Source organism: Triticum urartu, chromosome 5 (assembly GCF_003073215.2).
Source record: "Triticum urartu cultivar G1812 chromosome 5, Tu2.1, whole genome shotgun sequence".
NCBI classification, from domain to species: Eukaryota; Viridiplantae; Streptophyta; class Magnoliopsida; order Poales; family Poaceae; genus Triticum; species Triticum urartu.
The window spans coordinates 560932923-560947032 of NC_053026.1; the positions used below are offsets into that span (position 1 = coordinate 560932923).

The window sequence follows — 14110 nt, forward strand, 5'->3', positions numbered from 1 at the left end:
ATGCTGCAAAAACAAGTTAGACGTCCTCTAATTGTTGTTGCAAGTTTTTACGTGGCTGCTATAGGTTTCTAGCAAAAACGTTTCTTACCTACGCCAAAACCACAACGTGATATGCCAATTTCTATTTACTCTTCATAAGGACCCTTTTCATCGAATCCGATCCGACTAAAGTGGGAGAGACAGACACCCGCTAGCCACCTTATGCAACTAGTGCATGTCAGTCGGTGGAACCAGTCTCACGTAAGCGTACGTGTAAGGTCGGTCCGGGCCGCTTCATCCCACGATGCCACCGAATCAAGATAAGACTAGTAACGGCAAGCAAATTGACAAAATCGACGCCCACAACAACTTGTGTTCTACTCGTGCATAGAAACTACGCATAGACCTAGCTCATGATGCCACTGTTGGGGAACGTAGCAGAATTTAAAATTTTCTACGCATCACCAAGATCAATCTATGGAGTTATCTAGCAATGAGGGAAAGGGGAGTGCATCTACATACCCTTGTAGATCGCGAGCGGAAGCGTTCAAGAGAATGGGGTTGATGGAGTCGTACTCGTCGTGATCCAAATCACCGATGACCTAGCGCCGAACGGACGGCACCTCCGCGTTCAACACACGTACGGTTGGGAAGACGTCTCCTCCTTCTTGATCCAGCAAGGGGGAAGGAGAGGTTGATGGAGATCCAGCAGCACGACGGCGTGGTGGTGGAAACAGCGATGATCTCGGCAGGGCTTCGCCAAGCTCAACGAGAGGGAGAGGTGTCACGGGAGGGAGAGGGAGGCGCCAGGGGCTAGGGTGCGGCTGCCCTCCCTCCCCCCCCCCCCTATATATAGGGCCCCTAGGGGAGCGCCGGCCCTAGAGATTGAATCTCAAGGGGGGCGGTGGCCAAGGGGGGTGGCTTGCCCCCCAAGCCAAGTGGGGCGCCCCCCACCCCTAGGGTTTCCAACCCTAGGTGCAGGGGGAGGCCCAAGGGGGGCGCACGAGCCCACCAGGGGCTGGTTCCCTTCCCCACTTCAGCCCATGGGGCCCTCCGGGATAGGTGGCCCCACCCGGTGGTCCCGGTAAAATACCGGTGACCCCCGAAACTTTCCCGATGGCCGAAACTGGACTTCCTATATATAATTATTCACCTCCGGACCATTCCGGAACTCCTTGTGACGTCCGGGATCTCATCCGGGACTCCGAACAACTTTTGGGTTACCGCATACTAACATCTCAACAACCCTAGCGTCACCGAACCTTAAGTGTGTAGACCCTACGGGTTCGGGAGACACGCAGACATGACCGAGACGACTCTCCGGTCAATAACCAACAGCGGGATCTGGATACCCATGTTGGCTCCCACATGCTCCTCGATGATCTCATCGGATGAACCACGATATCGAGGATTCAATCAATCCCGTATACAATTCCCTTTGTCAATCGGTACGTTACTTCCCCGAGACTCGATCGTCGGTATCCCAATACCTCGTTCAATCTCGTTACCGGCAAGTCACTTTACTCGTACCGTAATGCATGATCCCATGATCAACCACTTGGTCACATTGAGCTCATTATGATGATGCATTACCGAGTGGGCCCAGAGATACCTCTCCGTCATACGGAGTGACAAATCCCAGTCTCGATTCGTGCCAACCCAACAGACACTTTCGGAGATACCCATAGTGCACCTTTATAGTCATCCAGTTACGTTGTGACGTTTGGCACACCCAAATCACTCCTACGGTATCCGGGAGTTGCACAATCTCATGGTCTAAGGAGATGATACTTGACATTCGGAAAAGCTATAGCAAACGAACTACACGATCTTTGAGCTATGCTTAGGATTGGGTCTTGTCCATCACATCATTCTCCTAATGATGTGATCCCGTTATCAATGACATCCAATGTCCATAGTCAGGAAACCATGACTATCTTTTGATCAACGAGCTAGTCAACTAGAGGCTCACTAGGGACGTGTTGTGGTCTATGTATTCACACATGTATTACGATTTCCGAATAACACAATTATAGCATGAACAATAGACAATTATCATGAATAAGGAAATATAATAATAACCATTTTATTATTGCCTCTAGGGCATATTTCCAACATTGAATTGCTAAGGCATTTAAGGGCACCTACAATAGGGGCGCTTAGCCTAGGCGCTAGGATCAAATCCCTGGTCGTTACACCCAATTTCCCAGCCGTTTTTTCTAATTCCCAGCTAAGCCCAGGATGTGTCCTGGCATCGACTCCACTTCTTGCACCGGGCGCTATACCTTTTTTTCTTCCATGCCAGCACTCAAAACTGCATCGTATAAGCGCCTGTGCCTTGTCATTAGCGATGCAGGCCAGGATGCTAACACCGCTGCTATGAGATTATTTATTTCTTTTATTTCCTTAAATGTCTATGCAAGCGCCCATGCATTAAACATGCTTTAATATGCTTAGCACCTCATCTAAGTACCTTTGCATTAGGAGGTCTTAATTTCCGATGTGAGCCTCTGTTACTCGGTGCGGCTGGAGCCGGGATGGTTGCAATTAGTGTCCACGTGTCGCGGACTGGATATATATAGCAGGAAATAAAGAGAAGAGAATTATTGACGGAGCGTGCGTGGTTCGCGCGCAGCCTCTGTCTGCAAATGAGCAGCTAGCGCTTTCTCCTCCGCTCACCACGCATGCACGCACGCGGAGCAAGAAGAACGGCGAATCTCCGACTCGATCGGCCATTGACGCCCTCTTCCTCCTCCTTGACCCCGTCTCCAGTTTATCTGCGCCACCCTCTCGCCCGTCTCCCTCCTTTGCCCGCCTCTCATCCCGGCCGTCTCAAGCCAGAACGCAACGGCCGGCCGCCTCAAGCCGGAACGCAACGGCCGGCGGCCGACGACCAGGCTAGCTAGCTAGCGCGGGTCGGCAGCAGAGCAAACATGAGCGGGGGAGGAGGGGGCGGCAACTCGAGGGAGCTCGACCAGACGCCGACATGGGCCGTCGCCTCCGTCTGCGGCGTCATCGTCCTCATCTCCATCCTCCTCGAGATGGGCCTCCACAAAGTCGGAGAGGTCCGTCAGTCAGACCATCCATGTCGCCCTGCCAAGCAATCTGCTTTTGTTTGCTCTGCTCACATGTATGCAAACGCATGGTGTTGGTTCGTTGTTTCAGTGGTTCGCGCACAGGAAGAAGAAGGCCATGGTGGAAGCCCTTGAGAAGGTCAAGGCAGGTGAGGAAGAAGGCACCATGGGTTGCCATCGATGGTCTATGAATTTACTGACACGTAACGACATGGATGCTGATGATGTGGTGCAGAACTGATGGTGCTGGGGTTCATCTCGCTGCTGCTGGTGTTCGGGCAGAGCTACATCATCAAGATTTGCATCTCCGAGGCTGCCGCCGACACCATGCTCCCATGCCGCCTCAAGAAGGCCACCGTCGAGGTCGAGATCGCCAAGGACGGCGGCCACGGCGCCCCCGCGGGCGGCGCCAAGGAGGAGCACGGCGCTAAGCAGCCGGAGGAGCATTTCAGCCTCGGCACCAATCCCTTCACCGCCACCTCCTTCAGCGTCCCCCACAGGATGCTCAGCGAGGCCACCTCCTTCAGCGTCCCCCACAGGATGCTCAGTGAGGCCAACATGAACACCAAATGCCCCCCGGTCAGCAGCACCAATCTCATCTAATCTTTGCATCCGGCAGTAAGACGAACGAATTCCATTCCTGAAACCGTTTCGTAAATTGCAGGGGAAGGTGTCCCTCATATCGATAAACGCTCTGCACCAGCTGCACATCTTCATCTTCTTCCTGGCCGTGTTCCATGTCTGCTACAGTGCCACCACCATGGCACTCGGCAGGGCCAAGGTTTCTCTAGGAATCCCATAATTGATCGCCGTTCTCTTCTTAACCATTAACTCGATCATCGCCTCATTGGCGGTGCGAGGCCGCGAGGGACGCGTGATGATTTCATCATTAACTGATTGCAGATACGAGGATGGAAAGAGTGGGAAAAAGAAGCGGCCGGCCAAGATGAAGAAGTCACTAACGGTACATCATTTTACTCTCTCTCACTCACTCTTCAGAGCTATAAAACACAAGCACACACGTTGACGTTTTAATTTCCTCTGAGCTAACGGCGCCGCGATTGCTGCCGCAGATCCGTCGCAGTTCAGGTTTACGCACGAGACATCGTTCGTCAGGCAGCACATGAACGTCCTCAACAAAACCCCGGCGTCGTTTTACATCGTAAGCTATATTGACTAGCGAAATGTTTCCTTCAGGTAGAGCAAAATGCTTGCATCGTTTTACTGACCCATGGATGCAACCCTTGAGCGCAGAGCAACTTCTTCAGGCAGTTCTTTAGATCGGTCCGGAGGGCTGACTACTGCGCGTTGCGCCACAGCTTCGTCAACGTAAGTACTAAGGCAGCATGTCGGCTAGAAATCCTTCATCTTGCTGCTGAATGGTGGAGTAATTATGGTCTTGCTGTTGCAGGTTCATTTGGCTCCTGGCAGCAAGTTTGATTTCCAGAAGTACATCAAGAGGTCTCTCGAGGATGATTTCAAGGTCATCGTCGGGATCAGGTGGACGGAAAGAACTCATTTCACCAATTTTATGGGGGAAAATAGGCTTTTGTTCCACTTTATAGATAAAGCCACATTGTCGAATGGTACAAAGTCACATGTAAAAGGATGGACGCGACACCCCGCTCCCCCCTGGTTGCAAGTTAAAGCCCACCATGGCCGGGGCCTAAATGTCGAGATCTCGGCACGACCCCTACCGCCATCCACGCGGCCAAAGGAAACTACTAGTACCGTTGTTGCGTTGCTCACTAGAGAGCTAACTGTGCACTCTGCCATCCATGTCCATGTCCACCAAAGGAACCCACCACACCCTTTCTGAAGCCCCAGAATGGCACTAGCCCGCAGCATCGTCTGATCTGGCTGGGGTTGAGATCATCGGCAACCCCACCCATCCACGCTCAGATCTGGCTGAGAAAGGGCCTTTCAATTGAGAAACCCATCCCACGAGCGCACTAGAGCGTCATAGTTCGCCTGCCATGACAAACCCAACCTAGGTCGACGACACCGGCCCTACCCCAATCATGTGCAAGAAATGGACCTGGGACGGCGCTCCCGACCATGCACTAGACGAGATGGCCACATTCCCCTTTGGCCTCGACCACCAAGCCCTGGTTGGTGACCAACCAATGGCGGCTGAGGAAAACAAACCGGCAACGACACATCGGGCTAGGGTTAGGTTGCGGTCCTCACCCCAAATCACCGCAAGGGTATCCAGGGTAGGGAGAAAATGGACTCATCGTCGGCATGGGACTCACGGGGCTTTTTCCGGCATTGTCGGACGGTCTTGCCAGTGGTGGGGAGGTGCTCCAAGAACGGGGCCGCAGCCCGCTCGTACCTAATAATTTTAATATTTTATCCTGCCTAATATCAACGTGCGAGTAATATTTTGCCTGATATTAATGTGCAATAAAATCAATATCTTGCCTAGCAGTGCATTGCACATACACAACTACTGGTAAAAAAAGCAAAAAACTGAATCTCTTATCGTTGTGGTTTTTTTTTTGGCAGCCCTATTCTGTGGGCGTCTGCACTCACCTTCCTGCTCATCAACATCAACGGTGAGTGAATCATCATCTAACTAGTACACTCATTGAACGAACCACTCCATGGTATTGATTCCCTCTCGATCGACACCGAATGATTTCAGGGCTGCACAGCATGCTCTGGATATCCATCATGCCGCTGGTGGTAAGTCGATCTCTCTCTCTCGGCCTGATTAATCATGCGTCGTCATGCATTACCATCAATGATTGATGGAGTATAACATTTACAACATACTACAAATTGGTGGATGGTTTTGATGGGCGTGGACGGTGGCAGATCATCCTGCTGGTGGGCACGAAGCTGCAGGGGATCATCTGCCGGATGGCGATCGACATCACGGAGCGGCACGCGGTGATCCAGGGGATCCCGCTGGTGCAGGTCAGCGACAGCTACTTCTGGTTCAGCCGCCCCACCTTCGTCCTCTTCCTCATCCACTTCACCCTCTTCCAGAACGGCTTCCAGATCATCTACTTCCTCTGGATCCTGGTAAATTCCCTCCTCCGTCCCACCATCCATCTCGTCGACGATCAATTTAACGGCTCGATTTGATTTCGTTTGGTTTGATTTGATGCGTGCAGTACGAGTACGGGATGGATTCCTGCTTCAACGACTCCAAGAAGCTCGTCTTCGCGCGGCTCTGCCTCGGGTAAGCCGACCAGCCAGATCTCTGGCTCGCATCGATCGATCCATCCATCCATGGGACTGATACGATCTTGTCCGGCGGTGTATGCATGCAGGGCGGTGGTGCAGGTGCTGTGCAGCTACGTGACGCTGCCGCTCTACGCGCTGGTGTCGCAGATGGGGACCACCATGAAGCAGTCCATCTTCGACGACCAGACCTCCAAGGCGCTCAAGAGCTGGCGCGCCGGCGTCAAGAAGAAGCCGGCGGCCAACTCCAAGCACGGCTCCGGGTCGCCCTCGGGGAGCCCGCGCGCCGGCAGCCCCAAGGCCGGCGACGAAGGCAGCACCGCCGGCATCGCGCTCACGCAGAAGCAAGGCCAGGGCGACGACGGCGCGCCATGATATCATATGTACGCGCCCCAGGATCCATGACCCATGATCCATTCGAGTACACTGTTTGATTCTTTGTACCAGTACGTAGCAGCAAGCAAACACGTCTATACATGTGTGTCAGTGTATATGTATATGCATCTGTGCATAGTTTACGTAGGACACGCAGGAAGGGAGGAGTTGCATCTTTTTTCTTGTTATTATCACTTCTACAATTTAATTTAACTAGGGCCGGTGTTGTTGTATTCATGTCGACTAATCATTTGCTAACTTGAAAGGTGTGATTGCAGTTCAAACAGGTATGAATGACGTTGTCAGCACTTCGGTTATTGTACTCCTTTCGTTTGCTTATGTTTTCATTTTCATTTTCGTTTCCACTCGAGCTCAAATGCATGCGTTCACAACTTCAAATTGATTGTCGAATTTGGTTTTTTCTAGCTCCCAACTGAAGTTTAATTGACATGTCTGTAGAACGTCACTTCTCCAGGATACTGTGTGTTTTTTTCAAACCTTTGAAAGATATTTTTCACTTGTTATTCATCGGTTTTCGCTCTGTATATTAGGGCATCTTCAAGGCGGACCCGCAAACCGCCCGCATACGTCCGGACCGCGATGTCCGGACGGCAGAAGCCATCCAACGCGGGACTGCATCGGTCCGCGGCACGGTCCGGACGCGTTTTCTCTCATAAATTGGAGTCAAAATGTGGGGAGCTTTGCGGGAGTTCGGACAGCAAACACGTATCACTCCGACACCCCGGCCCACCCAACTCTCCCTTCCGGTCCCTTTTTCTTCCACTCCGCCCCTTCTTCCTCTTACTTTGCATCCGCGCCATCCATCTCCGTCGTCACTGATGTACACCTCTGACTGCCACAAAGCCATTGTCGGACGCCCACAACCAGCACCGACGCGTCCGCTTGCCTCTACGATGGCACTGCCCACCATGCAGCCATTTGTACCCAGGTACACTCCGTCCCCCGTCGACGTCCTCCAATATGGCAGACACCTTGCTCCGCATGTGTTCGGGCATATGCCATCGAGCTTATTTTCGAATAGTGTGTTGTTTTTTAGAGTATGAAAAATGGTGAGCTGCTCGACCATGGAGGATGAGTTGTTATGCGATGCATGGTTGGCCGTATCCGCGGATTTCGTATGCAAGAGCAGATGGGAGGCCTACTGGCAGTATACCTGCCTATATGTCGGGCCGGGCCTAACAAAAGCCGTAGCAGAAAACCTAGGCCCGGGCTAGGCCCGACCGTCGGGCCTAGATCTCATGCTCAAGCCCTTCCCATCAGTAAAAAAGCCCGTCGGGGCTCAGGCTGGGCCCCTTTCATAAAACGCAAATATTGCAAGTCCAAGCCTGGCCCGACCATCGGGCCTAGATCTCAGGCCTAGGCTTGGCCCGTGGGCAAGACCGGGCTGAGTATCCCATGACCAGGTATATCTGGCAGCAAGTGCATGAATCTTTTCACGCATGAAAGCACATTGAGCCCTACGACATGTACATCATTCAACAACGCAATGTGAGATAGTTATCATATAGCTGATACGCTATCCAGACCAGCATCACCTAGTTTTGTAGCATGGTTCATCAGCTGAAGGCAAGGTGGCCATTTCACGTGGGAGAGGACGAGATCATAAGTTTTGGTTCCTCTTGCTCAGCTTGTTGATTGATTCGTTCACTCAATGTTGGTCTACACATTATGTAGTCCGCATGCGCTGCCATGATCTACCATAGGACAGAGGGCAGCCATTTACATGCACACACTGTTGGATGAAGTTGAAGGGGAGTACGTGTGAGAGGGCATGATCCATTGATGAAAAACTAGTTGGACATCTGGTTAATCTAGTCGAATTTAAGATATTGTTGTACTAAACTTAATTTGCATTCTATGTATGAATGATTTGTGCTATTTTCTATCTGAACTTTGATAAATATCGGCATGTTTGCATGAATTTCACCCGGTTAGTTCAAATGCGGATTGAAATGTATGAGGGCAGCGTTGGAATCTGCGCCCGCGGACGGATGCGGGAGGAACAACCATGGTGTCCCTTTCTGACAAATACAGTGATATTTTCGGAGGTGTCCTGCGTATGTTGCAACAAAGGTCTAAATTGAGATTCATGACTATGAGTTGGCTGACACAAACTTTACATACAGGAAGGGAGCTATGTACCACAAAATCATGAATTCCTGCAAAATTATAAATTCATCGACCTCCAGACTCAAGAGCATTAAAGGGCACAGAACTAGTGACTGTGAATCGACGAAGGTAGCCTGCAAAATAACATGTGTTTGTCAAGAACCAGCAAGAGCGAAATCGAGGAACGCCTTAAATTCGTCATGTTTCAACATCATATTTTTACCTGTTCTTGGTCCTAAGGAAGATCTTGGAGAGAGTTTCAGATCATGGCAGGTCTTCTTCAAGTGTCATGGCAGGATGGATAGGACTGTGCCTTGAGTTCCTGCAACAAACAATATTTTCTGTTAAAGCATTGTTTCGAATTGTCATAACTACATGGCAGCTCCAGAACATAAGAGAACATTCCAAGTACAAATTTCAATGCAGAGTGTGTTGTCCAGAGCAATGAATGTTAGACCAACATCGAAACAAAAAATCACAGATTTATCAGCTGGCTCAAAAAAAAATTACTTCTCTTCCCCATAGAATACTTGGGAAACAAGGTACATGGTGATTGCATCACAACTAAAATAACAAGACGACTACAGAACAATGCAAAATAATATGCCCACTAACAGAAGTTGGCCTGCAGCAATTGCAGACAATATAGTACAGAAAAACAAGCAAGCAAAGCATAACTACAATTTTGTTTGATCCATTACTAGCCGAAAAGCAAGCAAGGCAAAAATATAATTGTAATTACCTTTTCGCCTCTTCTCGCGAGGCAAAATGGATCACCGATCAAAGATTCTTCTGGCTGTAATCTTTCTTTAACCCGAGACACGACAAGTATGTTTCTGCAGAGCAGATAGGTGGTGAGACATCAAAATTTGCGATGCAGCGCCATTGTCATCAACCATCTAGCTTTATTTCTCTGCCGAAAGAAGGCAATTAGCTTCGGTCGATCCATGCGAAAATGAGGAGGGCAATGATAACAAGGGTATGTTACAGTGCAAATGATTGGCACCACTCTCTTAGCTACTTTTATTTTGGAAGACATTAGAGAAATGTGCAACAGATAGCATGGACATTCGTCGCAGAGTGTGAGACGGGGCAATTAAATAGCCACAACACAGAATGAGAAACATATTCATCAGTCCATTGCACTCACGTTTTGTTATATAACCAGCGTCCAACTATTATACAATCAAATCAGGGCGCGGTGTAACTTAAGTCAGTATACACCACACAGAGGGCAGAGAAATCATAACTAACTAAGCCAAGCAGGAGCCAGTCAGCCAGACAAACCAAGAAAAATCTTGGTTCCTGACGACAAATCATCGCAGCATTCCAAGCAATCGAACCAGGATCAATGCCACGGGGAAAGAAAACAGAAGTTCAAGAGCACTAACCCCCTCTTCCCGTCACTCCCTCCTCCTCCTTGCCCCCGCCCTGCTCCGCTCAGATCACGCGGCCTAGCACTATTGGACGACCAGATCTCAGTACTGATGATGAAGAAAAATCAAGAACTAGTACGAACTACTGCACACTAACCGCTGAGAGGAGGAGAGGGGGGAGAGGGACGTCGGCGACGAGTCGTTGAGGTCACTGCAAGTCACCTGAGCTCGCGCAGCCGCTCCACTTCACCTCGGGGTCGTCTCCTCCAAGTGGTCGGAGAGAAGCACGCCGCCGCCCGCCGCTGTCGCCTGAGGCAGAGGAAAACTGGAGAGACGTCTTCTCTTTTCGGTGGTGAACGGGCTACGCGGCCCATTCGCAAGCCCGAAACACAGCAGCGGCCCACCAAAAACTAGCGGAATAAAAACAGCACGCGCACGGACCAGGTCAGGTCAGACACCGAACGCGAGCGAGCCAGCCAAATCGACCCCCGTTCCCCGAAAGCAGCGGCACCACCACCCACCCATGGCTTCCCTGGCGGCGAGATCCGGCCTCCGCTCGCTGGCGGCGCGCGCCAGGGCCCCGGCCCCGGCCCCGGCCACGGGCGGACGCCGCATGTCCTCCTCCGCCCACGACGACGCCTGTCCGTACACCTCGCGAACCCTACCTCCCTCTCTTTTGCCCGTGCGCCCCGATTCGATCGGCCGTTTGACGCGGATTTGCGGGTTTTTCTCGTTTGATTGATGGTGATGCCTCGCAGATGAGACGGCCAAGTGGGAGAAGATCACCATCATGGGGGCCGTCACCTGCACCCTCCTGGCGGCCTGGAACCTCTCCAAGGGCCACCCCCACTTCGACGAGCCGCCGGTCAGATCTCTTGCCTCTCGTGTATTTCGGCTTCTGTGGTGGCCGTGGCCTGAGTCTGATTTGTTTTCTCGTGTTGCAGGCCTACCCATACCTGCACATCCGCAACAAGGAGTTCCCCTGGGGTATGGGTTTTCTACCCCCCTTTCTTCCTGTGCCCATTTCAACTCGTACTTTTGTAGTTTCCTCCTTGATTTGACTGTCTGCGATGTGATTTTTATGAAAAGTGACCTTGTTTGATTGGATGCCGTGTGCTTTGGCTTAAAATGGGTAATATTTGTATGCTGATTGTTCTAATGTATGGCGCCATTTCGTGTGATGGGTTTCACATTTCCTTCTAGGTAGATGGTGTGTATCATTTATTAGTTGGACTCAGCTGTGCATAGCTCACTGAAGTACTGAATAATGTTAATGATTATTCTTTTTTGCGGGAGGGATAATGTTAATGATTCGCATATAGCTAATTTGAAATTAGCTATGAGCAGTTATCCTGTTGTACCAATTTAGAAGAATTGTTTCAGTGTATACTGTAATAAGTGTTTTTGGGGGGTGCGGTGGTGTTTAGGTCATTATTGTGATCTATCCAAGTGATGTCGTTTTTCTATCCTGGAAGTCCTCAAAGAGCAGTATAAATTTTACTGACCCATTGAATCATTACCTTAATTCCCCGAAAAAAAGAATCATTACCTTAATTTCTGCTCTATGCCACATCAAGCAGTTTATTTGTGACTTCATGAATGACTTCTGTACGAAAGGATTTTCGCTTAGCTGGGTTCCCTGAATGTTTGCGAGTCTCTTTCTCACCTTAACCTATTTAATGGATTTTCATGCTTACACTTTTTAGCATTTGGGTATGAAGTTTAAGAAAGGCATATGGTCAATGCAGAGTTCCATGTTGGACCATAGAACTTCTTTAGAAACAAAGTGCAAAGCTCTTCTTAGATAGACAAGTTCTTAGAATATTAACTGGAAAACTCTCCTTGCACCTTTTGATGCAAATCATTTCAACACGTGCTTTGTACATGCTCCGACTGTCTGACCACAAATTTACTGTACTCTGTGATAGAGCTTGATGAATACAGATTATACTTGCATCATGCTTTAGATGTTCATTGAACTGTACAAAGTTACAAACTTCTGCTACAGCCTCTTGTTTTGTGGGATGTATTTCTTCAGTCTTGTAAACAATTAACCTAATCCAGTGTGTTGCTTTTTTTTTTGTTGAGCTGAGTGTTGCTTATTAGTGCCATTTCTGTGTGCTCAACTACTTACTGTGTTTGTGTGATCTATTCACTCAACTACTCAAGTATATTGGTTGGACTTTTTTTCCCATCAAAACAAAGACTGTTACTAGGTTAATTTAATCAGGTCTTTTACAACATAAAGAAGTTAGGCTATAAATAGTTTGCATGACTGTTATACTTTTGTGCCTGCTAAATGTTAAGCAGGGGGTTATCGTATTGATTGCACACTTGCACTTAGTACCAGTTTATGCTATCGATTATGTTTTGCATATTTCTTATTCTCACATGTCTTAAAATTCCACGTTGCAGGACCCAATGGCCTGTTTGAGGTCAAGCACGACCATTGAGTACTGAATAGTGCATCATAAGAAGTCGGTGAATGCTTCAGTAAAATTCTCTGGTTGTTCCAGTGGTTTTTTTATTTTCATTGCGATCTATTTGTGGCAAGAAATAAGAAAGACAAACTCTTGTGTTGACAATCCGGAATTGGCTGAATTGTGTCTACCCTGTTTTCACATCAATGATATATGTGAGCCGATTTACTTGTCTTGCCCAGTCTCACACACCGGTCATTATAATACTCCAGTGATAGCTCAGCTATCTGGATGAAATTCTGTCCCAATACATCATATTCACCTCCTAATTCTTGCGATATTTTTTTTAAATTTTGTTTCCGTTGTTTTAGAAGTGGATTATGGTTGCTTATGTAGCGAGTAAGGTGACACGAGATAAGACGGCCATTAAAGCAGTTTTAAGACCACACAAAACTTGCTTTGGTTATTATAAACTATTGCTGCAAATCAAATACTGTGATGTTTGCTATAAGATCATTTAGATCACTACTACGGTGGGAGTACTAGTAAATTATTGAATTTGCAACCAGCTTTTGGTTCTTGTATAGTATTGCTGCTAGCTAACCAAATGCTCAAAGGTAGTTAAAGAGAATCTATTGTATCTCGTGAAGTAAACATGGCTTTGGGGCAATACATAAGGATGGTCACAAAGGGGAGAAACTTAGGAGTAACATCACACACTCCAATACAACTTTGCTTATGTTTCACATATTTAATGAAGAGAGAGGTGCTTGTGGTAAGTTACCGGAACATCACACACTTCAAGAAACAATGAGTCTATAACCTAATAAATACATTGTTGCATGACACTACATAGAGGGTGTTTGGATCACTAGTGACTAGAGACTAGTAGTAGTCACTTTTAGTCAGTAAACCTCCAAACACCCCTGACTAATGGGTGACTAAAACTAGTGTAGTCCCTAGTCACCCCACCCCCAACTAAAAGTGACTAAAGTCTCTCCTCTAATTAATTGGCAGGCCCATCCTGTTGCGGGCACAAGAGAGAGACGAGAGATAAATGGAAGGGAGAGAGAAGAATTTAATACTGAGACATTTAATGCTGACTAGTAGTAGTCACCTTCTAAACAGGGCCTAAACAGGGCCTGACTAAAAACTTTTAGTCTGACTACTACTAGTCACATGACTAGAGAGTATCCAAACACTCTCATAGATGTTCCTACCCATTGTGGAGGTAGTAACATAGTCTAGGGAAGTGTGTAAGTTACTAAACTATGTTCTTACCCATTGTGACCAGCTAATCTAATACAGTACCTTGGTAGGAGAGAAGAGAAAGAAAGCAATGTAGTCTGCAAGAACGTCGTCTCTGCAGCATCTTGGTGGGCGACATTGCCATGAGTTGTCAAGCCGGTTTGTTTGCTGCCCCGGTGCGATGAACAATGTTGAAGAAACCTTCTCATCTAATGTTGTGTCCACATAGGATTCATAGGCCAGACGAGAGCAGCAGAAAATCGGGGGACCTCGTCTTGTACGCCTGTACGTACAGAAGAACCGCGACAGGCTTCAG

The 14110-nt window shown here is 48.7% G+C and overlaps 2 protein-coding genes and 1 long non-coding RNA gene across 4 annotated transcripts; 2 read left to right on the forward strand and 1 right to left on the reverse strand.

The window, feature by feature from the left end:
- Window positions 1–2868: 2868 nt before the first annotated feature.
- LOC125506022 (MLO-like protein 9) lies at window positions 2869–6908 on the forward strand. Its single transcript, XM_048670907.1, has 13 exons — window positions 2869–3044; window positions 3145–3202; window positions 3289–3632; window positions 3718–3834; window positions 3957–4017; window positions 4127–4215; window positions 4308–4382; window positions 4465–4553; window positions 5562–5611; window positions 5701–5741; window positions 5874–6083; window positions 6176–6243; window positions 6335–6908. The coding sequence occupies exons 1-13, from the start codon at window positions 2913–2915 to the stop codon at window positions 6618–6620; spliced, it is 1620 nt and encodes a 539-aa protein (XP_048526864.1). The 5' UTR covers window positions 2869–2912; the 3' UTR covers window positions 6621–6908.
- Window positions 6909–8542: 1634 nt separating this feature from the next.
- Window positions 8543–10505, reverse strand: LOC125510716. 2 transcript variants are annotated; one of them, XR_007284727.1, is made up of 5 exons: window positions 10284–10505; window positions 10142–10210; window positions 9493–9663; window positions 8974–9072; window positions 8543–8884 (listed from the first exon to the last, which is right to left on the reverse strand). It is a non-coding gene; the product is annotated as an uncharacterized LOC125510716 (long non-coding RNA). The 2 variants fall into 2 exon arrangements; XR_007284728.1 differs by having other exon boundaries at window positions 8544–8884; window positions 9493–9586; window positions 10284–10498.
- A 49-nt stretch (window positions 10506–10554) lies between these two features.
- LOC125510715 (cytochrome c oxidase subunit 6a, mitochondrial-like) lies at window positions 10555–12781 on the forward strand. The gene is made up of 4 exons (XM_048675966.1): window positions 10555–10767; window positions 10885–10991; window positions 11071–11113; window positions 12542–12781. Exons 1-4 carry the CDS (start codon window positions 10650–10652, stop codon window positions 12577–12579), a joined length of 306 nt encoding a protein of 101 aa, XP_048531923.1. The 5' UTR covers window positions 10555–10649; the 3' UTR covers window positions 12580–12781.
- Window positions 12782–14110: the final 1329 nt, after the last annotated feature.

What these genes read in the sequence shown, in the direction of transcription:
- LOC125510715 (XM_048675966.1), top strand. Translation starts at nt 10,650, where the DNA reads ATGGCTTCCCTGGCGGCGAGATCCGGCCTCCGCTCGCTGGCGGCGCGC. An exon ending in CTCCGCCCACGACGACGCCT is followed by an intron (nt 10,768 to 10,884) that starts GTCCGTACACCT and finishes GATGCCTCGCAG; the next exon opens with ATGAGACGGCCAAGTGGGAG. An exon ending in CAACAAGGAGTTCCCCTGGG is followed by an intron (nt 11,114 to 12,541) that starts GTATGGGTTTTC and finishes TCCACGTTGCAG; the next exon opens with GACCCAATGGCCTGTTTGAG.
- LOC125506022 (XM_048670907.1), top strand. Translation starts at nt 2,913, where the DNA reads ATGAGCGGGGGAGGAGGGGGCGGCAACTCGAGGGAGCTCGACCAGACG. An exon ending in CCTTGAGAAGGTCAAGGCAG is followed by an intron (nt 3,203 to 3,288) that starts GTGAGGAAGAAG and finishes GATGTGGTGCAG; the next exon opens with AACTGATGGTGCTGGGGTTC. An exon ending in CCCCGGCGTCGTTTTACATC is followed by an intron (nt 4,216 to 4,307) that starts GTAAGCTATATT and finishes CCTTGAGCGCAG; the next exon opens with AGCAACTTCTTCAGGCAGTT.